Raw genomic sequence first — 21,053 nt, forward strand, 5'->3', positions numbered from 1 at the left:
CAATGCTATGATAAAGGAGGTAGTGTGTGATTAATATCTCCTTTGGAGATATGATGTCGTGGCAATTACAGAGACTTCGATGGCTCAGGGACAGGAATGGTTACTTCATGTGCCGGGGGTTCAGATATGTCAGAAGGAACAGGGAGGAAGGGCAAAAAGAGCTGGGGGCGTGGCACTGTGGATCAGTGATACTCTCAGGGCTGCAGAAAAGGTGGACCTGATGGAGGATTTTTCTACGGAGCCTGTGTGGGTGCAGGTTAGGAACAGGAAGGGGTCAATAACTTTGCCGGGTGTTTTTTTAGGCCGCCCAATAGTAACAGGGATATCGAGGAGCAGATAGAGAAACAGATCCTGGAAAGGTGTAGTATAAAGATGTCGTGATGGGAGATTTTAATTACACAAATATCAATTGGCATCTCCCCAGAGCAAGGAGTTTAAATGAGGTGGAGTTTGTTAGGTGTGTTCAGGAAGGTTTCTTGACACAATATGTAGATAAGCCCACAAAAGGAGAGGTTGCAATTCATTTGGTATGGGAAATAAACTTCGTCAGCTGTCACAACTCTTAGTCGGATAGATTCTTGGAGATAGTGATCATAATTCTATCTCCTTTACAATAGCACTGGAGAGAGATAGGAACAGACAAGTTAGAAACGTTTTTAGTTGGAGTAAGGGGAATTATCAGGCTATCAGGCAGGAAGCTGCAAGTTTAAATTGAAAAGAGATGTTCTCCGAGAAAAGACGGCAGAACTGAGGCAAATGTTCAGGGATATTTGTGTGGAGTTCTGCACAGCTACGTTACAAAGTGACAAGGAAGTTATGGTAGGGTACAGGAACTGTGGTGTACAAAGGCTGTACTAAATCTAGTCAAGAAGAAAAGAAAAGCTTACATAAGTTTGAGAGAGATAGGTAATGTTAGAGATCTGGAAGACTATAAGGCTAACAGGAAGCAGTTTAAGAACGAAATTAGGAGAGCCAGAAGGGGCCATGTGAAATTCATGGCGGGCAGGATTAAGGAAAACCCCGAGGCTTTCCGCAAGTATGAGAAGAGTAAGAGATTAAGACGGGAAAGAATAGGACCTATCAACTGTGACAGTCGGAAAGTGTGTATGGATCCGGAGGAAATAGCAGAAACTTAATGAATGTTTTGCTTCAGTATTCACTATGGCAGCATGTTGATATTAAGAAAGAGGATGGGTTTGAGCTTTTGGAAAGTATCAAGTTGGTAAGTCGCCGGGACCGGATGAGATGTACCCCAGTCTACTGTGGAGGCGAGAAGGAGATTACTGAACCTCTGGCTATGAGCTTTGCAACATCAAGGGGGACGGAAAAGGTTCCAGCGGATTGGAGGTTTTCGGATGATGTTGCTTTATTCAAGAAAGGGTTCGAGATAGCTCAGGAAATTACAGACCAGTGAGTCTTAACTCAGTGGTTAGTAAGTGGATGGAGATGATCCTGAGAGGATTTATGAACATTTGGAGAGGTTTAAAATGATTGGGAATAGTTATCATGGTTTTGTCAAGGTCAGGCCGTGCCTTACGAACCTGTTTCAATATTTTCAAGATGTGACTAAACACATTGATGAAGGAATAGAAGTAGATGTAGGGTATATGAATTTCAGCAAGGCATTTGATAAGGTATCCCTGGAAGGATCATTGAGAAGGTCAGGAAGCATGGAATCCAGAGAGAAAGAAGTGAAAGAATAAGTGAGGTGGATGAAGAGGAGGACATAAAGCGTTCAATTTCGTTAAAGAAAGAAGGTGTAGAGGAGAGAGGAAACGGAAAGAGAAGGTGTGTGCTAGGGAAGTCCTTGAGGTGGGGGCGGTGAGTGGGACAGAATGAGCCAGGGCCAGGCGAGGGTGGGAGAAGGAAGAGAGAGACCGTGAAACGAAAGGAAGAGGAAGAGTGAGACATGGGAGGAGGAAGGTGTGGGAGAGAGCGGGAAGCCCGGAGGGAGGATGGAAGTAGGGGAGGAAGGGACGGGGGAGATGGCCGAAGGAAGTGAAGGTGGACAATTGGAAGGGACGGGGGAATACAGAAAGCATCTGTGAGTGTGTTAGCAAATCTGCGTGTCAGGGTGACAGGAGTGTTGCGCGTGGAGAGAAGAAAAAAAGAGGGGCAGATGCGGGAGAGAGTGGAATAAGATAATGGGGAAGAGGAGACAAGTGGGGCAAAGGTGGGCGAGAGGAGCAGAGAAAAGAGCAAGGGTTGAGAGGGGAGGAAGGTACGATAGCGAGAGAGAAAATGGTGGGGAGGAAAGGGGAGAATGAAAAGTGGAGCGTGGTGGAAGATTGTCGAAGGAGAACGAGAGGAAAGATTGGGAAGGGACTGGAAGGAGAGAGAGAGAGAGAGAGAGAGAGAGAGAGGAGAGAGAGAGAGAGAGAGAGAGAGAGAGGAGAGAGAGAGAGAGAGAGAGAGAGAGAGATGAGAGAGAGAGAGAGAGAGAAGAGAGAGAGAGAGAGAGAGAGAGCGAGAGAGAGAGAGAGAGAAGAGGGAGAGAGAGAGAGAGAGACGAGAGAGAGAGAGAGAGAGAGGAGAGAGAGAGGAGAGAGGAGAGAGAGAGAGAGAGAGAGAGAGAGAGGAGAGAGAGAGAGAGAGAGAGTTACGAACGAGTAAAGCGAGGAAAGCCTGTGGAGGAGCGAGTTTCGAGGTGAACTGTTCACCTCATTCGGAGAGAGGGTGGGAAAGTCCAATACTTAAAACAGGAACCAGCTGGCGGTGCATCTGTCCTGGATCATTGAGGCTCTGTATGAGTGAGAAAATCCCTCGGATGTTCCCTCCTTCCTCATTCCTGCCCTCTGTCTCAACTTACCTCCAACAAATCCTTTCCTTTCTCTGATCCTACTTCTATTCCTCAGTCCTGCAAAGAATCCTTCCTCCATCTCCACCGCGCTCTCCATCCTTCCTCTCCTTCTCTCCGTTCCCCTGTTCCATCCTGATCTCACTCTCTTACTTCCGTTCACCGGCCCTCTCTCCCCAATCACTCTCCAACTCTCCCGCCTTCATTCTCCAAGTCTCACACTCTCCGCTCACTTTTCCCATCTCCATCACTCCTGCCGCCCTCCTCTCTCCACACACCCCCTTCTCACACTCCCTTCTCCCCAGTCTGTCCACTGTCCACCCACCTCTCTATCTCTACCCGACCCTGAATCCTCCCCTCATTTTCACCACTCTCATTTCTCGACCACCCTCTGCAACACCGTCAATCTCTCTGCTCCCCGCAGTTCCTCCCCTGCTCTCGGTTTCTAAATTTATCAGCTATTCATCCGGCGTTGTTTGGTACCGGTCTAACCCACTTGTTAACACAGGCTTCCTCTGACAACGGTTGTTTCCGCTATCTGAGCTCAGAGACGCAGAGAATCCTCGACAGGATGGATGTGAAGTTGGGAAAAGCGGACACACGGTCTCCTTCCCGAGGTGAGTGTGGCAGAGAGACAAGCGACAGCTCTATTCTGCAGCTTATCCTGGTGTGTGTCATCAACTGGTGGAGGGAGTTTCACACAATATCTGCCCGGGAGTTTGTGATGAGCGAGTGTGGAGAGAACTTCAATCTGTGCTGACCGTGGGAGTGTGTGACGGGACGGTGTGGAGGGAGTTTAAATCTGTATCTGACCCCCGGTGTGTGTGATCGGACTGGTGGAGGGAGTTTAAATCTGTGTCTGACCTCGGGATTGTGTGATGGGATGGTGTGGAGGGAGATTCACTCTGTGTCCTGACCCCGGAGTGTGTGATGGGACGGTGTGGAGGGAGATTCACTCTGTGTCTGACCCCGGGATTGTGTGATGTGACGGTATGGAGGGAGATTCACTCTGTGTCTGACCCCGGGAGTGTGTGATGGGACGGTGTGGAGGGAGATTCACTCTGTGTCTGACCCGGGAGTGTGTGATGGGACGGTGTGGAGGGAGATCACTCTGTGTCTGACCCGGAGTGTGTGATGGGACGGTGTGGAGGGAGATTCACTCTGTGTCTGACCCGGAGTGTGTGATGGGACGGTGTGGAGGGAGATTCACTCTGTGTCTGATCCCGGGATTGTGTGATGGGACGGTGTATAGGGATCCTCAATCTGTCTCTGAACCTCACTGTTCTGTCCCCAGCTGAATCTGATGTATTGTACGCGGAAGTTAATTTCAAGACCCCCTCGGCGCCCCGGGTCCGGGCAGATCAAGGTCAGTTTCATCTTTGTTGGTTTGACCCTGTTTAGCTGATACGTCCAATCCTGTCGAGAGATCTCAGGGCAAACGTACCTAATGATTGCCGGTTTGAGCATAAGACGGAGGGAACGCGTGGGAGAGATGATGGGGGTGTGTCTTTCTGTGAGGGACTTTGGGGAGGGAATCTGTGAGGAGTGAGCGCCCATGGAGGGGCGGAGTAGAAGGAGCGCCGTAGGATGTTTTGACGACAGTGGGCTGTGAGAGGATCGGTGAGGAGAGATAGCATGGGATGTGCCGTGTGGAGGAAGGGGCGACGAGGAGCGAGAGCTGTGGGATGGGGTTACGCGGTATGAATTCATAACCCTCTCTCACTTTTCTTAACCCCACTCACTTTTCCTTCTTTCCACTTCGCTCCCCTTCCTCACCTCCTCACACGCTCTCCGCTCCCCCTCTCTCCCTCGTCCCTCTCCCCGTTTTCCCCACTGTCTCCCACTGTCCCGTTCTCTTCGCCCTCACTCATTGCCCCCTCTCACTCCCGTCTCTCCTCTATCACAGTCACCGTGTCCACCACTCCCAGTCTTCCCCTCGCGCTCGTTCCCTCTCTCTCCGCTCCGTCTCATTCTTTCCCGTCCGCCCCTCTCGGACTTCCAACCTCGCTCTGTCCTAAAGTTGTCCCTCAGCTCCCGTCAAGCGCTCGCCTCCTCTCTATCCCCGTCTCTTTTTCCTTTCGCCGACGCTCTCTCCCCTCGCACTTCTCTCTCTCTCTCACTCAAATTCTCTTCTTCTCTCTTCCCCATCCCTCTCCCACTTTTCCTCCCCCCGCTCTCCCTTCTCAATCACTCTCTCTCACACCTCTCCCTGCCCTCTCACTGTTCCCTACTCTATCCCCTGTCCCTCCCCTCTGTCTCAGCCTCTCTCACCCAGTTCTCCCTCCCCATTCTTTCTGTTACATCTTCCCGCCCATCACCCCTGTCGCTTCCTTCCCCTCTCTGCCCATCGCCCTGCTCTGCTGCCTCCTGTATCTCTCCTCTCTCTACTCCTCTCCCACATCCTCTGTCTCTTCTCTCACCCCTCCCACTTCTCTCTCTTCCCGACACCCTACTCCATTCTGTACTGCTCTCACTCTGTCACTTAACTGCTCTCTCTCGCTCTCTCTCTCTCTCTCTCCCAGACGGTCTGAACTCCACCTACTCAGATCTGAACTTTCGGAAAGAGGAACCTCGCATCGATGAGGGCGAAGGTCCTCCCATTGCCTCGGGACCCGGTGGTCTGTCAACCACCGCAGAAAAAGGTCAGAGTTCATAACGATGTCGTCATCTGGATGGGTCACGTGTCATACCCCCAAGTGTCCAAGTTTCTAATGCATCTGCTTCAACCACTTCTTCTGACAGCTAGTCCCATAGACTGACCACAAGCTTGTGACTCGGCTCCCTAATGAAATCCCATTCCCCTCTCACCTTAGACGTGCGCTCTGGTCCTCGATTCCCAAGTCTACGGAAAGTTACTGTACACACTCACCGCTCTTGGTTTTATACGTCTCTCTAAGGTCATCTCGACGCTCCAAGAAATAAACTCCCAACCTGCCGGACCTCTATCCATAAATTAGTCCCTCGAGTCCGGCAACATCCTCGTTCTCCTCCTTCTCTCACTGCACAGTCGTCCCGCTCTACCCACCTCACTCTCACTGTCCTCTCCTCCTCTACTCGGTTCTCGACTCTCCCCAACCACTCTCCTACAAGCCATTCGCCATCTAGCCCTTCTTTCTCACCATCTCCCCACTCTTCCCCCTCCGCCCCACTCTCTGTCCCTCCCTCCTCCCTTATTCCCTCCCTCTGACTTTCACTTTTCCCCTCCCCCGCCCCTGTCTATCTCCTTCTGTCTTCCGCCCTCATCTCTCTCCTTCTACGCCATCCACTCTCACCTTGATCCTCTGTCCTTTGGTTATCAATACCCCGGACCTGAGGAACGTCTGTGTTCTTTCACCCTACGTACGCCTCTCGTGGTTTGACACAACTCTGTAAGGTCACCCTTGCGATCCACGGAATAAAATCCCGACCTGCCCGACCACTCTCCATGCCTCACTCCCCCGAGTCCAACATCCTCGTAAACCTTCCAGCACAGTGGCCTTTCCTATATCAGGGCGACCAACACTGAACAAGAGCGGCGTCACTGTACATCTGCAACGTGACCTCCCGACTCCTGTACCATCATCTTCCAGAGCCGTGTACCATCTGAGACCTTGTTAAATTCCAGGTAGATTACATCTACTCCCCGTGCCTGATCAGTCCTTCTCGATCATATTAGACCGATAAATCTCTGGGTCTCAGGCCATCCAGTATCTCCCTCCCTCCTCCATCTTTCACACTCCGGATCTCCCCCTCCACACCTCTCTCACCGCTCCTTCCTTTCTCCGTCTCTCCCCCCCCCCCCTTCCTTCTTCCATCTCCAGAGTGATCTATCATCTGGGATCTTGTGACAGTATTTGTTAAATTCAGTGTACATTGTGTCAACCAATCAGACAAACAGGTTCTCCGCAATCAAATCCGTCAGTCTAATCTCCCCTGGCCCCAGCCCCTTATACAGAGCAGCCCAACAATACCTCATTAAAGTCCCTATCCATCACGTCTGGTACACTGTCCTAATCAGCCGCCCTGCTGTCTTACTCCAAAGATGGAAATCTTACATGTCTACATCCATGGTCACTGTCTACATTTCCTGCTGTCTCCGTGAAGCAGCCAGCATAACCATAGACCCCCACCCAACCCAGCCGGACTCCCTCCCATCGGGGAGAAAGGTACGAAAGCACGTCGACCAGTCTCAAGGACGGCTTCTTCCCCCTTTCTATCGGATTATAGAACGGTCCCCCGGGACGATCAGATGACTCCTGACCTCACTATCTACATCGTCGTGGCCCCTTGCACTTTATCGTCGGCCTGCACTGCCCTCTCTCTGTAACTGTGACGCTTTATTCTGCAGCCACCACTCCTGTTTGTGATGTATATAGAAACATTGAAACATAGAAAACATTCAGCACAATACAGGCTCTTCGGCCCACAAAGTTGTGACGAACATGTCCGTACCTTAGAACTACCTAGGATTTACCCATAGCCCTCTATTTTTCTAAGCTCCATGTAGCCATCCAGGAGTCATATGAAAGACCCTATCGGTTCCGCCTCCACCACCGCCGCCTGCAGCCTATTCCATGCACTCACCACTCTCTGAGTTAAAAAAACAAAACTTACCTTTGACGTCTCCTCTGTACCTTCTTCCAAGCACCTTAAAAGTTTGTCCTCTCGTGCGAGCGATTTCAGTCCTGGGAAAAAGCCTCTGACTATCCGCACGATCAATGCCTCTCATCATCTTGTACACCTCGATCAGGTCACATCTCACCCTCCGTCTCTCCAAGGAGAAAAGGCTGAGTTCACTCAACCTATTCTCATAAGGCATGGTCTCAAATCCAGTAAACATTCTTGTCAATCTCCTCTGCACCATTTCTATTGATTCCACGTCTTTCCTATAGTGCACAGTTCTCCAGGTAGGGTCTGACCAGGGTTCTATATAGCTGCAACATTACCTCTCGGCTCCTAAATTCAAGTCCACGATTGATGAAGGCCAATACGCCATATTCCTTCTGAAACACAGAGTCAACCTGAGCAGCTGTTTGAGCTCGGACCCCAAGATCCCTCTGATTCTCCACACTGCCAAGAGACTTACAATTAATATTATATTCTGACATCGTATTTGACCTGTCAAAATGACCACTTCACAAGGGTTTCGGCCCGAAACGTCGTCACTACCTTCTCTGATAGATGCTGTCTAGCCTGCTGTGTTCTGCCAACATTTTGTGTTTTTATTTATTTCCATCATTTGCAGAATCACTCGTCGTGCACCTCACACATAACTGGGTTGAACTCCATCTGCCACTTCTCAGCCGGTTTTGCATCCGCTGTAACTTCTGACGGCCCTCCAACTATCCACAAAACCCCAAACATTGTGTCATCCGCAAACTTACAAACCATCCCTCCACATCTTCATCCAGTTCATTTATAAAAGTCACGAAGAATACGGGTCCTAGAACAGATCAATGATGCACTCCACTGGTAACCGACTTCCATGCAGAATATGACCCGTCTACAACCACTCTTTGCCTTCTGTGGGCAAGCCAGTTCTGATCCACAAAACAATGCCCCCTTGTATACCATCCTACTTACTTTCTCAGTATGTTTTGCATGGGGTACCTTATAAAATGCTTTGCTGAAATCATATACACTACATCAACTGCTCTTCCTTATCAATGTGTTAGGTTACATCCCCACACAAATGCGATCAGTCTCGGACGGCACGATCTACCCTTTACAAAGCCATGCTGACAACTGCTTCACATATTATACCTCTCCAAATCTTCATAAGTCTTGCCTCTCAGGATCTTCTCCATCAACTTACCAACCGCTGAGGTAAGACTCACTGGTCTATAATTTCATGGGCAATGTCCTCTCACTTTCTTTAATAAAAAAACAATATCCGCAATCATCCGAACCTCTCACGTTTCATTGATGATGCCAAAGTTCATCGCCAGAGCTTCAGCAATATCTTCCCTCGCGTCCGACAGGAGCCTGGGGTATGTTTCGTCCGTACCGGCGACTTATCCAATGTGATGCTTTTCAAAAGCTCCATTACATCCTCCTTTTTAACATCTACATGCTCAAGCTTTTCAGTCTGCTGCAAGTCATCACTACAGTCACTAAGATAATAAAGTATTCATTAAGTAGCTATTATTGTTTTATTAAATATTTATTGTGATCTTATGTTCGTATGGTCGCTCCACAGCTGCGCAAGAACGGGAGTCGAAAGTGAAGATCGGAATAGACCGTACCGTCTGATCTGCCTACTCTGCCTGGTTACGTCCGCCTTCATCGTGACAGTGGCCGGTCTCTCGATCTATGGTGAGTGGAAAGGTCTGCGGATAGAGTCAGACCGCAAATTAATAAAGCGGAATATATTGAGATTGTAAACCACAACAGTGAAACCAAAACCCCCTTCCGGTAACACCGATGTAAGACGGCAGCATACATGAGGTTTAGGAAGCAAGGATAAGATGGGTCTATTGAGGAAAATAGGGCAGTAAGAAAAGAGATGAAGAAAGGGGTCGTGGACAGAAAGAAGGGAGCCCTGGCGAGTAGGGTAAAGGAAAACCCCAGCCATTCTTCAATTATGTGAAAAACAAAAGTATGATAGGACTGAAGGTAGGACCGATTAGAGATGAAAGTGGGAAGATGTGTCTGGAGGCTGAGGAAGTGAGCGAGGTCCTCAATGAATACTTCTCTTCGGTATACACCAGTGACAGGGAACTTGATGACGGTGAGGACAATATGAAGGAGTTTGATGTTCTGGAGCATGTTGATATTAAGTGAGAGGAGGTGTTGGAGTTCTTAAAAATATATTACGACGGATAAGTACCCGGGCCTGACAGAATATTCCCCAGGCCTGCTCCACGAGGGGAGAGAAGAGATTGCTGAGACTCTAGCTAGGATCGTTATGTCGTCGTTGTCCACGGGAATGGTATTGGAGGGAGGCGAATATTGTCCTCTTGTTCAAATAAGTGGTAGGGATGGTCCGACTAATTATAGCTCACTGAGCCTTAAGTCTATTTTGAGAAAGCTGTTGGAAACAATTCTTAGAGATAAAATCTATGGACATTTGGACAATCATGGTCTGATTAGGGACAGTCAGCATGACTTTGTGAAGGGCAGATCATGTCTAAAAACCTGATCGAACTCTTTGAGGAGGTGATAGACAGACAGACTGACATACGTTATTGATCACGAGAAAAAATAGGTTTCGTTATAACCACACCAACCAGAATACTGAAGAAATATAGCAATATAAAACCATAAATAATTAAATAATAAGTTAATCATGCCAAGTGGAAATAAGGCCAGGACTCGCCTATTGGCTCAGGGTGTCTGACACTCCGAGGGAGGAGTTGTAAAGTTTGATGGCCGCTGGTAGGAATGACTTCCTATGACGCTCAGTGTTACATCTCGGTGGAATGAGTCCCTGGCTGAATGTACTCCAGTGCCTAACCAGTACTTTGTGGAGTTTTTGGGAGTCATTGACCAAGAGGGCATGAAACTTGGACAGCATCCTCCTTTCAGACACCACCGTCAGAGAGTCCAGTTCCACCACCACAACATCACTGGCATTACGAATGCGTTTGTTGATTCTGTTGGTGTCTGCTACCATCAGCCTGCTGCCCCAGCGCAGAACAGCAAACATGATAGCACTGTCCACCACAGCTTCGTAGAACATCCTAAGTATCGTCCGGCAGATGTTAAAAGGACCTCAGTCTCTCAGGAAATAGAGACGTCCCTGACCCTTCTTTTAGACAACGTCAGTGTTCTTTGACCAGTCCCGTTTATTGTCCATTCGTATCCCCTGGTATTCGTAATCCTCCACCATGTCCACACTGACCCCCTGGATGGAAACAGGGGTCACCGATGCCTTAGCCCTCCTCAGGTCCTCCACCAGCTCCTTAGTCTTTTTGATAAGTCATATAGAAGGGGGTAGTGCAGTGGATGTGATATACATGGAATTTAGTAAGGCATTTGACAAGGTTCCGCACGGTAGAGCTTATTTAGAAAGTCAGAAGGCATGGGGTCCAGATAAGCTTGGCCAGGTGGATTCACAATTGGCTTCCCTGGAGAAAGCAGAGTGTCGTGGTGGAGGGAGTACCTTCGGATTGGAGGGCTGTGACTAGTGGTGTTCCTCAATGATCGGTTCTAGTATCTCTGCTTTTCGTGATTTTATTAACGACATAGATGTGTAGGTAGAAGGGCGGATTGACAAGTTTGGAGACGGCAAAGTTGCTGGTGTTGTGGATAGTGTTAAGGATTGTCGAAAATTTCAGAGAGACATTGATAGGATACAGACGTGGGCTGAGAAGTAGCAGATGGAATTCAACCCGGAGAAATGTGAGGTGCTACACTTTGGAAGGACAAACTCCAAGGCAGAGTACAAAGTAAATGACAGGTTACTTGGTAGTGTGGCGGAGCAGAGGGAACTGGGAGTACATGTCCACAGATCGCTGAAAGTTGCCTCACTGGTAGATAGGGCAGTTAAGAACGTTTATGGTTGTTAGCTTTCATAAGTCGAGGGACAGAGTTTAAGAGTCGTGAGGTAATGATGCAGCTGTATAAACCTCTGGTTAGGCCACACTTGGAGTACTGGTGTCCATTTCCGATCTTCTCACTGTAGGGAGATTGTGGAAGCGTTAGACAGGGTACAGAGGAGATTTACCAGGATGCTGCCTGGTTTAGAGAGTATGCATTATGATCAAAGATTAAGGGAGCTTGGGCTTTACCCACTTCTCCAGTGGGTAAATTGAAGGAGGATGGGAGAAAACATGATATAGGTATAAAAGATATTAAGAGAAATAGACAGAGTGGACAGCTAGCCCCTCTTCCCCAGGCACCACTGCTCAGTAAAAGAGGACATAGCTTTAAGGTAAGGAGAGGGAAATTCAAGGGGAATACTAGAGGAAGGTTTTTTTAGTCAGAGGGCGGTTAGTGGGTAATGCACTTCCTGAGTCAGTGGTGGAGGCAGATACACTGGTGATATTTAATAGCCTACCAGACAGGTATATAGAGGAGTTTAAGGTGGTGGGTTTTATGGGAGGCAGCGTTTAAGGGGTGGGCACAACATTGTGGGCCGAAGGACCTGAACAGTGCTGTACTATTCTTGTTCTATAACACGGACGCACAGCAAACAGTGATAAAAAAAAACATTTCCCGTAACTCAATCAAGGCTCATCCTGATACAGACACGCCATTCACCATAACATCAACAATGCTGTAACGGTAGCACGGTAACGACCTTCAACGAGACACAGATACACTCCTGACCGCAACACAGACACGACCATCGCCGTGACACAAACATGACGCAGACCCCCATTGTAACATCAACAAAACCTTCACCAGGACATTAATATACCCCTCAGAGTGACACAGAAGACGCCTCTCACTGTGCCACCATCACATCCTTCACTGTGACATCCTTCACCGTGACACTGACACAACACTCTCTGTGACCTGTTCGGTAGCGTGACGCTGACTCACATGTCACACACACACTGAATATCCTACACCATCTCTCTCAGTATTACAGATTCGTCAGTCTAAGTTCACCTCCGACCTAAACTGCCATGAGTTAAACTCAACCCTTCAATCCAAGCTTTCTGCACTCAACTCCAATCTGTCCGATCTTAACCGACTGCACAACGATGTCCGTCACCAGTTCACTGAGATGGAGACGAAGTACAGATCTGTCAACGAAACCAAGGCTCAAATCTGTGAATTGTTGACCAGCAGAAGAGGTAAGACATCATCCCCCTCTTTCACCCGCTCCTCATCACAGGGCAGGCATGGATTCACTCTGTGTTTGACCCGGTGAGTGTGTGATGGGACTGCGTGGAGGGAGTTTCACTCTGTGTCTGAACACGGGATTGTGAGACGTCACATTACAGCTTCACTCTATGTCTCACTCCGGGAATGTCTGATGGGACAGAATGGATCCAGCTTCACTCTGTGACTGACAGAGGGATTGTGTGATGGGACAGTGCCCAGAGAGATTCACCCCATACCTGACCCCTGAAGTGTGTTATTGCAACATGGAGAGAGCGTTTCACTTTGAATCCGGGAGTGTGCGACGAGGCGGTGCAGCGGGGGCTTCACTCTGCGTCTGAATCCCAGAGTGAGGGGATGAGACGGAACAGAAGGAGCATCACTCTGTGCCTGAATCCGGGAGTGTGTAATGGGACAGGGTGGAAGGAGCTTCACTCTATTTCTGACTCCCGGAGTTATTGGATCGTGGAGAGAGAGCGACTGTGTCTGACTCCGGGACTGTGCGAGGGGGACAGTGTAGAGGGACGTTCATTCTATGTGACACCTACAGGGATTGGTGAGGGATTGGATATTGTGGAGCGAGTCTGAATCCGTCAGTGTGCCATGGGAGAGCGTGGGCGGAACTTCGCTTTGTGTGTGAGCACAGCTGAGCGTGATGGGACGGTTGAGAGAGATCTCCACTCTGTGACTCGCCAGGAGGTCTGTGATGTACGGAGGACGTAAGGGGGGAGATTTACCCTGTGTTAGGCTCGTGAGTGTTTGATGGGACAGTGTGCAGGCAGCTTACCTCTGCTTCTGACACAGGGAGTGTGTGCTTGGACGGTGTGTAGAGAGCTTCGCTCGTTTTCTGACCCCCTGTGTTATTTGGTGTTACTGGGCAGAAGGAGCATCTTACGCTGTCTGACGACGGGAGTATGCGGCGGGATGGCGCAGAGTGTTTCAATTCCAAACTGACCATGGGGAGGATGTATTGGGGAACTGTGGAGGGAGGCTCACTATGTATTTGTCGGCAGGACTGCGTGATGGGAGAGCATGCAGTAAGCTTCACTCCATGTTTGACCCAAGGAGTGTTTGATAGTGTGGTGGAGTGAAAGATTCAGTCTGAAGCTGACCCCTGGAGTGTGTGATGGGACAGTGTGGAAGGAGAATCATTCTTCGTCTGCCCCAAGAGTGTGTGACGTGACATTGTGGATGGAACATAAATTTGTAGTCTGACCCGTCAGGAACGTGTGTGATTTAATGGACTGCAGGGACATTCACTCTATAACTGACTCCGGGTGCCTGTGATGGGACGGTGCCGAAGGAGTTTCTTTGCTAATCTGATCTCGGGATTGTGTGATGGGACGGTGTGGAGGGAGATTCACTCTGTGTCTGACCCCGGGAGTGTATGATGGAACGGTGTGGGGGGAGATTCACTCTGTGTCTGACCCTGGGAAAGTGTGATGGGACGGTGTGGGGGGAGATTCACTCTGTGTCTGACCCTGGGAGTGTGTGGTTGGAAGGTATGGAGGGAGAGTCACTGTGTCTGATCTCAGGATTGTGTGAAGGGGCGGTGTGGAGGGAGATTCACTCTGTGTCTGAACCTGGTAGTGTGTAAGGGGTCGGTGTGGAGGAAGATTCGTAAGAGCGTGTGATTTGACAGTGAGCAGCGTGCAGTCTGAACCCATGAGTGTGTGATGGGACGGTACGGAGGGAGCTTCATTCTGTGTCTGACCACGGGAGTGTGTGATGGGACAGTGTGGAGGGAACTTCACTCTGTGTCTGATTCCGTTGTTGTGTGATGGGACTGTGTGGAGGAAGCTTCACTCTGTATCTATCCGCAGGAGCATGTGATGGGTCGGGCTGGAGGGAGATTCACTCTGTGTCTGACCCCGGGAGTGTGAGATGGGACGGCGTGGAGGGAGATTCACTCAGTTTCTGACCCCGGGAGAGTGTGATGGGACGGTGTGGAGGGAGCTTCACTCTGTGTCTGACCCCGGGAGTGTGTGATGGGACGGTGTCTGAATCCCGGCGGATTCACTGCTACTTGTTCCGAAATTCCAGGGCCAATTTGTCAAGGGACCAGTGAGGAGGGTGTTCCATTCTGTACTTGACCAGGTGTGTGTGATGGGTCGGTGAGGATGGATCCTCTTTCGCTGTCTGACACGCAATGGATGTAATGGACGGTACGCAGTGAGATTCACTGTTCTTTTTTCCCAATTTCCAGAGCAAGCGTTTTCCCAGAACTGGATCAGAAATGAAGGCCCGTGTTATTTTATATCCACGGTTAACACTTCCTACGATGAAGCGAAGCAGAATTGTTCGAAATCTGATTCTAAACTTCTTGAAATAAATTCAGCAGAAGAAGAGGTACGTGTCAGATGGACGGAAGATATATCCACACCAGAGGGAATCTACCTCCATAGCGTTTGATCTCACACTTTCGGGCTCAGACACAGAGTGAAGCTCCCTCATTCTCGTCCCAGCACATACTCCTGCTGTCAGGAACGGAGTGAATCTCCTTCACACCGTTCCATCACACATGTCCGGTGTCAGACACATAGTGAGGCTCACTCCACACCGTCACATCATGAACTCCCCGGTTCAGACACATAGTGAGGCTCCTTCCACACCGTGACATTCACATTCTCCCGTGGTGAGACACAGTATTAAGCTCCTTCAAAACCATCCCTTCACACTCTCCTGGGTTCAGACATAAAGGGACGCACTGGAAATATCTTTGTGATTCAATCATTAATGATAGCAATTTAATTTCACAGAATTTTCTTACAAAAACTGTCCGCGACCAAGGCAATTCATACTGGATTGGAAAATGCAAAGACGGGTGAGATTTGGGATCTTGCAAGTTTCTGAGAAAAAAGTGGGTCGTCGGATTGATACAGGATGCGAGAAGCGAGTGGGCAGTGGATTTAATTTGAGGTCTGGCACAGGCTGCGGGAAGGTTGTGTGCAGTGGGTTTAGTTTCTGGTCAGACACGGTTTGCCAAAGGGAGTGGACAGTGGTATGAGTTTGCATACAAACAAGGGCTGTGGGGAGAGAGTGGGGCATTCGGGGCGTTTTGGAGACAGAGAAATTTCTGCGGTGAGTGAATGGGCAATTGGATTTGTTTGAGGATCGACGAGGGCTGTTGGTACAGAGTGTGCAGTAAAAATAATAGAACCATATAACTACATAACAATTACAGCACGGAAACAGGCCATCTCGGCCCTTCTAGTCCGTGACGAACGCTTACTCTCACATAGTCCCATCTAACTGCACTCAGCCCATAACCCTCCGTTCTTTTCCTATCCATATGCCTGTCCATTTGTTTCAAATGACAATATGGAACACAAATCATACCTCCGTCACCTGACCTATCTCATTCCCTAACAGGAGATCCAGCACTGCCCTTTCTCTAGTTGGGTACCCTCTATGTATTGCTGCAAAAAACTATACTGCATAGATTCTACAAACCCCAAACCATCCAGCACTTTTACAGAATTGGCTTCCAGTCCATGTGTGGAAAATTAAAATCTCCCACAATCACAACCTTGTGCTTACTGCAAATATCTGCTACCTCCTTAGAAATTTGTTCCTCCGATTCTCGCTCCACATTAGGTGGTCTACAATTGTTACTACACCTTTCACATTCCTCAATTCCCACGAAATAGCCTCCTTAGACGAGCCCTCTAATCTATCCTGTATTACCACCGCTGTAATATTTTCTCTGACAAATAATGTAGACACCCCCTCTTGCCCCTCCGATTCTATCAGACCTGACGAAAAATATGGAGTTTGATCTCGTGCGTTCAGAGCTGAGATTGCGCAGTCGAGGAAGATGTCCCATTGCATCTCTTCATCATAGAAATCAACGAATACTTAGTTGCCAATCACACCCCTCCTGCAACCATAATTAACTAATTGCTAAAACATCATATTTCCAGGTATCAATCCATGCTGTAAGCTCATCCACATTTCTTACAATGCTCCTAGCATTAATATAGATACATTGAAAAAACTCTCCACCTCTTCCTCTATGTTTATCCCTAACGGTACAAACAACTTTATTATCTTTTTCTTCCTTCTCTCCAACATCCTCGGTCTGAGCGCTCCTCTTCTCCATCACCTGCTTATCCTCCCTCTGATATTGTCTACTAGCTTTTTCTATTTGTGAAATAACCTGCTCTCTCTAAGTTTCTTCAAATTGATTCACACCCCAACCATTCTATTTTAAAGTCTCCCCTGTAGCCTTAGCAAATCTCCCCGCCTGGATATTTGTCCCCTTAGGATTCAAGGGTAACCCATACTTTTTGTACGGGTCACACCTGCCCTAATGGAGATCCAGAAACTTGAATCTCTGCCCTGCCCCCTTCTTCAATCCCTCAGCCACGCAGTTATCCTCCATCTCATTCCATCCTACTGTCACTGTCGCGTGGCACAGGCAGTAAATCCCGAGATTACTACCATTGCGGTCCTTCTTCTCAACTTCCTTCCTAACTCCCTATCTTCTCCTTTCAGGACCACTCCCTTTTCCTACCTATGTCATTGGTACCGATATGGTACCCACGATGTCTGACTCCTCACGCTCGCACTTCAAGTTGTCTTGGACGTGATAAGAAATATCCCGGACCCTTGCACCAGGGAGCAAACTACCATCCGGGTGTCCTGTCTGCGTCCACAGAATCGCCTATCTAACCCCCTAACTATCGAGTCTCCTATTACTACTGCCCTTCCTCTTCCTTTCCTTTACGCTTCTGAGCTACAGGGCCGGACTCTGTACCGGAGGCACAGACACCGTTGTTTCCCCCAGGTAGGCTGCCCCCCCCCCCACCAACAGTACTCAAAGAGGAGTACTTATTGTCAAGGGGTACAGCCACTGGGGTACTCTCTAGTACCTGACTCTTCTGCTTCACTCCTAACCGTAACGCACCTCGGCCTGCCGTGGTCCCGGTGTGACCACCTGCCTGTAACTCATCGCTATCATCTCCTCCCTCTCCCTGACCAGACGAAGGTCATCGAGCTGCAGCTCCAGTTCCCTAACACGGTCCCTTAGGAGCTACAGCTCGGCCAAACGACGCAGATGTGGACGTCCGGGAGGCTAGGAGTCTCCAGGACCTCCCAATCCAACACCGAGGACAACAAACTGCCTCCTCACACTCATAATTCCCCCTTTCCTCTAATAAAAGGAAAAATTAAAACTGCACCTACCTTGCCTCGCCCGTTTCCACCTAAGCCTGGTGAGCCAAATCCCTTAAGAGCCCTTCACTCTGCTCCCGGCTCACTCCGCTGTCCACAAAACGACGCTGCCCGCTGAGGCTGTGTTCCTTTTAAATCTTCCACGCTTCACTGCTCAACGTCACTCGCCTGCGCAGTCCCCACCTCTCTTAACTGCGGTGAGAAGAAGAAAAAATCCTGTTCTGATCCTCAGACTTCCTTCTCCAAATGTGGAACTATCATGGACTCTGGGAAGAGAGTGCGATGTGGCTGTCTTTCGGTGGTTAACACAGATCTTTATCGGAAGGCTAGGCATTGGGATTATTTTGGGGACTCGCACTGGGCCTTGGGGTGAGAGTGGGACATGCAAGTATTTAAGGACCAGCACGGAGCCGTGGGGAGAGAGTGGAGCTATGGAGTTCTTTGGGAACTGATCCAGGTTGTGGGAGAGGGTGAGGCAGTGGGAGCACTTTGGGGCCTGGCACATGTCTGTGGGGAGAGAATGAGGGAGGGGTGTTAATTTGGATACAGACACAGATCTGTGGGGAGAGAATGGTTCAGTGGGAGTACTCTGGGGACAGAGGACACGTCCGTGGGGAGAGCATGGGAAGCGGGAGATGTTTTGGTGATTGACACAGGTCTCTAAGAAGAGGGTTGGGCAGTGGGATTATTTCGGGGACCGGCACGGGGCTGTGTGCAGAGAGTTAGGCAGTGGGTGTAGTTTGAACTGACACTGATCTGTGGGGTGGGAGTGGAGTGTGTGAGTACTTAGGCAGAAAGCCCAGACCTGTGGGGAGACAGAAAAGAAGTGGGAGCATTGAGGACTGACATGGGGCCTTGGGAGACACTGGCGATGTGGGAACAATTTGCGGACTGACATGGACCTGTGAGGAGAAATTGGGTACTGTTATTATTCTGGACACTGACACCGATCTGTGGGTAGAGAGTGGGGCAATGGATTACTGTGGTGACTGACACATGGCTGTGCTGGGAAAGTGGGTCAGTGGGAGTATTCCGGAGACTGATACAGGGCTGTGCAGCGAAAGTGGGTTTCTGGGAGATGTTGGGGTGCCACAGGTCAATGGCGTCCACAGAATCGCCTGTCTGAGCCCCTAACTATCGCGTCCCCTATTACTACTTCCCTCCTCTCCCTTTCCCTACCTTTCTGAGCTACAAGGCCGGACTCTGTGCCGGCGGCACAGCCACTGTCGTTTCTCCCAGGTAGGTTGTCGCCCCCCCCAACTACTCAAATGGCCAGGGAGGGTTTCAGTCATTTTGGGGACTGACTGCTGGAGGTACGTTGACATTGTTTACCTCCCTTTGACAGGGAAGTGGCTTCGAATGTCTTGTTCCGGCTGAGCGGTGGAGACCCCGAATGCGGTGTATGTACATGGCACACTGAGAATAAACCTTGCGATCAGGTTCGTGCGCGCTTCATCTGTGAGAGGTCTGCACCTTTGTGCCCAGATATTTCTGAAAAGATCCAGGATCTCTGTCAACAACCAGTGGGACCGAATTGAATATCATGTTAAAACACTCTTTCTCCCCCATTTCTCTTAACGACTCACATTACCCTTTCCGCGACGCTGCCCCTCACCCTTACGCTATTCTCCTCTTTCCTTCATATGGAATCCTACTCAACATCTTGCCCTCTCTTTACCCTCGTACATCTAAACTCTCTCTCCCATCCCTCTCTACTCCTGCCTCCTGTGTTTCATCCCAATTTTCCTCACCCCGCTTTCTTGCCTCCCCTTCCCACAATTCCCCCTTCTATTCCCGGTCTCTCCCTCGATTCTCTACTCCGTCTCTACCACTTTCCCAATGCCACTATGTTCCTTTTATCTATCTCAACTCGTTCCCCGCTTCTGTCTTTAGCTACTCTCACCTCAATCATGTGAGTTAATTCTCTCGATACCCCAGTCCTGGGGAAATAGAGTGCACGCATTCGCCTTATCTGTGTCCCTCGTGGTATTCTACACCTCTGTAATGTCACCGAAAAAAGTCTCAGAATTTCTAACTTCGCTCCATAACTCAGTCCCTCCTGTCCCGGCAGCATCCTCGGAAATCTCCCTCTGCAATCTTTCCAGTTCTTTGAGATTTTTCTTAGAGCAAGGCAAGCAGAACTGAACTCCATAATCCAAGTGCGGCCTGACCGACGTCATCTGCAACTGCAACGTGACCTCCGACCCCCGTACTCAGTGTCCTGACTGATGAAGGCCAGCGTGTCAAATGTCCTGTCCACCTGTATCGCATCTTTTCTATCGGATTCACGATCTGTTTTATTATCTGTGACTTAGACCACCGGATATTTGTTCTTTTGAAGAATCAGTAGGGCGCAAATATGTAAAATTAATGTCAAATGCAAAAAGCTAATAAATGCCACAAAAATGAGGAGGTGGTGCTGATGCGTTCAAGAATATGCTGGCGCAGGGGAAGAAGGTGTTCCTGGTTCATTGAGTTTTCCGTCTCCTGTTCGTCGTCAGCCCTCCTTCCCAGACGACCATCCTCGTCATCGTCATCCACGACTTCCCCCACAGCCCTCCCCGTTCCCGCCACCGCCATCTTCTTCTACACACATTTTCTCCATCCCCTACACTCCGTGACGTCTCCGTTATCTCCTCCTTCCATAACTCCTCTCCCCGTCTCCCTATCTCACACGCTCCATCTCCTGCAGGTCTTCCACGGTTCCATTAACCCTCTCCCTCCTATACACGTCTCCCTCTCGCTCTCTCTCCCTCTCTCTGATTATATGGAATAATGGGCAGAAAGGGGTAGTGGTGACGTCTGTTGTTAACCACCCAGCCCCTTTCCACCAGATATCGATCTCTCAGTTCTGAGCCTCTGCCCTGTTCTGTGTGAACAGGCCGATCGTTTGGTTCGACAACACGTCATCCCAGTGACTGATATCTCACCACCATGTCCGTGTCCCATCAAAACCACCCCCTCTTCCAGTTCTCTCCTGTTTCCTGCACATCCTCCGAACACAAACACACGCACATTCGCCGGTGCGGGACTCACAATTCAAGACTACGGGACGGCGGGAATTGGATTTAACCATATATAACCATATAACAATCACAGCACGGAAACAGGCCATTCCGGCCCTCCTAGTCCGTGCCGAACTCTTAATCTCACCTAGTCCCACCTACCCGCACTCAGCCCATAACCCTCCACTCCTTTCCTATCCATATACCTATCCAATTTTACCTTAAATGACACAACTGATCTGGCCTCTACTACTTCTACAGGAAGCTCATTCCACACAGCTATCACTCTCTGAGTAAAGAAATACCCCCTCGTGTTTCCCTTA

General features: G+C 49.4%; 1 protein-coding gene across 2 annotated transcripts; it reads left to right on the forward strand.

Moving 5' to 3' along the window:
• Positions 1-3,299: 3,299 nt before the first annotated feature.
• On the forward strand, positions 3,300-19,997 carry LOC140720704 (C-type lectin domain family 9 member A-like). Of its 2 annotated transcripts, none has more exons than XM_073035531.1 (8): positions 3,300-3,414; positions 4,092-4,163; positions 5,320-5,439; positions 8,976-9,091; positions 12,307-12,522; positions 14,757-14,899; positions 15,310-15,374; positions 19,071-19,997. In XM_073035531.1, exons 5-8 carry the CDS (start codon positions 12,453-12,455, stop codon positions 19,261-19,263), a joined length of 471 nt encoding a protein of 156 aa, XP_072891632.1. In that variant the 5' UTR covers positions 3,300-3,414; positions 4,092-4,163; positions 5,320-5,439; positions 8,976-9,091; positions 12,307-12,452; the 3' UTR covers positions 19,264-19,997. The 2 variants fall into 2 exon arrangements, with proteins under 2 accessions (XP_072891632.1, XP_072891633.1); XM_073035532.1 differs by having other exon boundaries at positions 3,306-3,414.
• Positions 19,998-21,053: the final 1,056 nt, after the last annotated feature.

This window comes from Hemitrygon akajei, unplaced genomic scaffold (assembly GCF_048418815.1).
Source record: "Hemitrygon akajei unplaced genomic scaffold, sHemAka1.3 Scf000046, whole genome shotgun sequence".
Classification (NCBI taxonomy): domain Eukaryota; kingdom Metazoa; phylum Chordata; class Chondrichthyes; order Myliobatiformes; family Dasyatidae; genus Hemitrygon; species Hemitrygon akajei.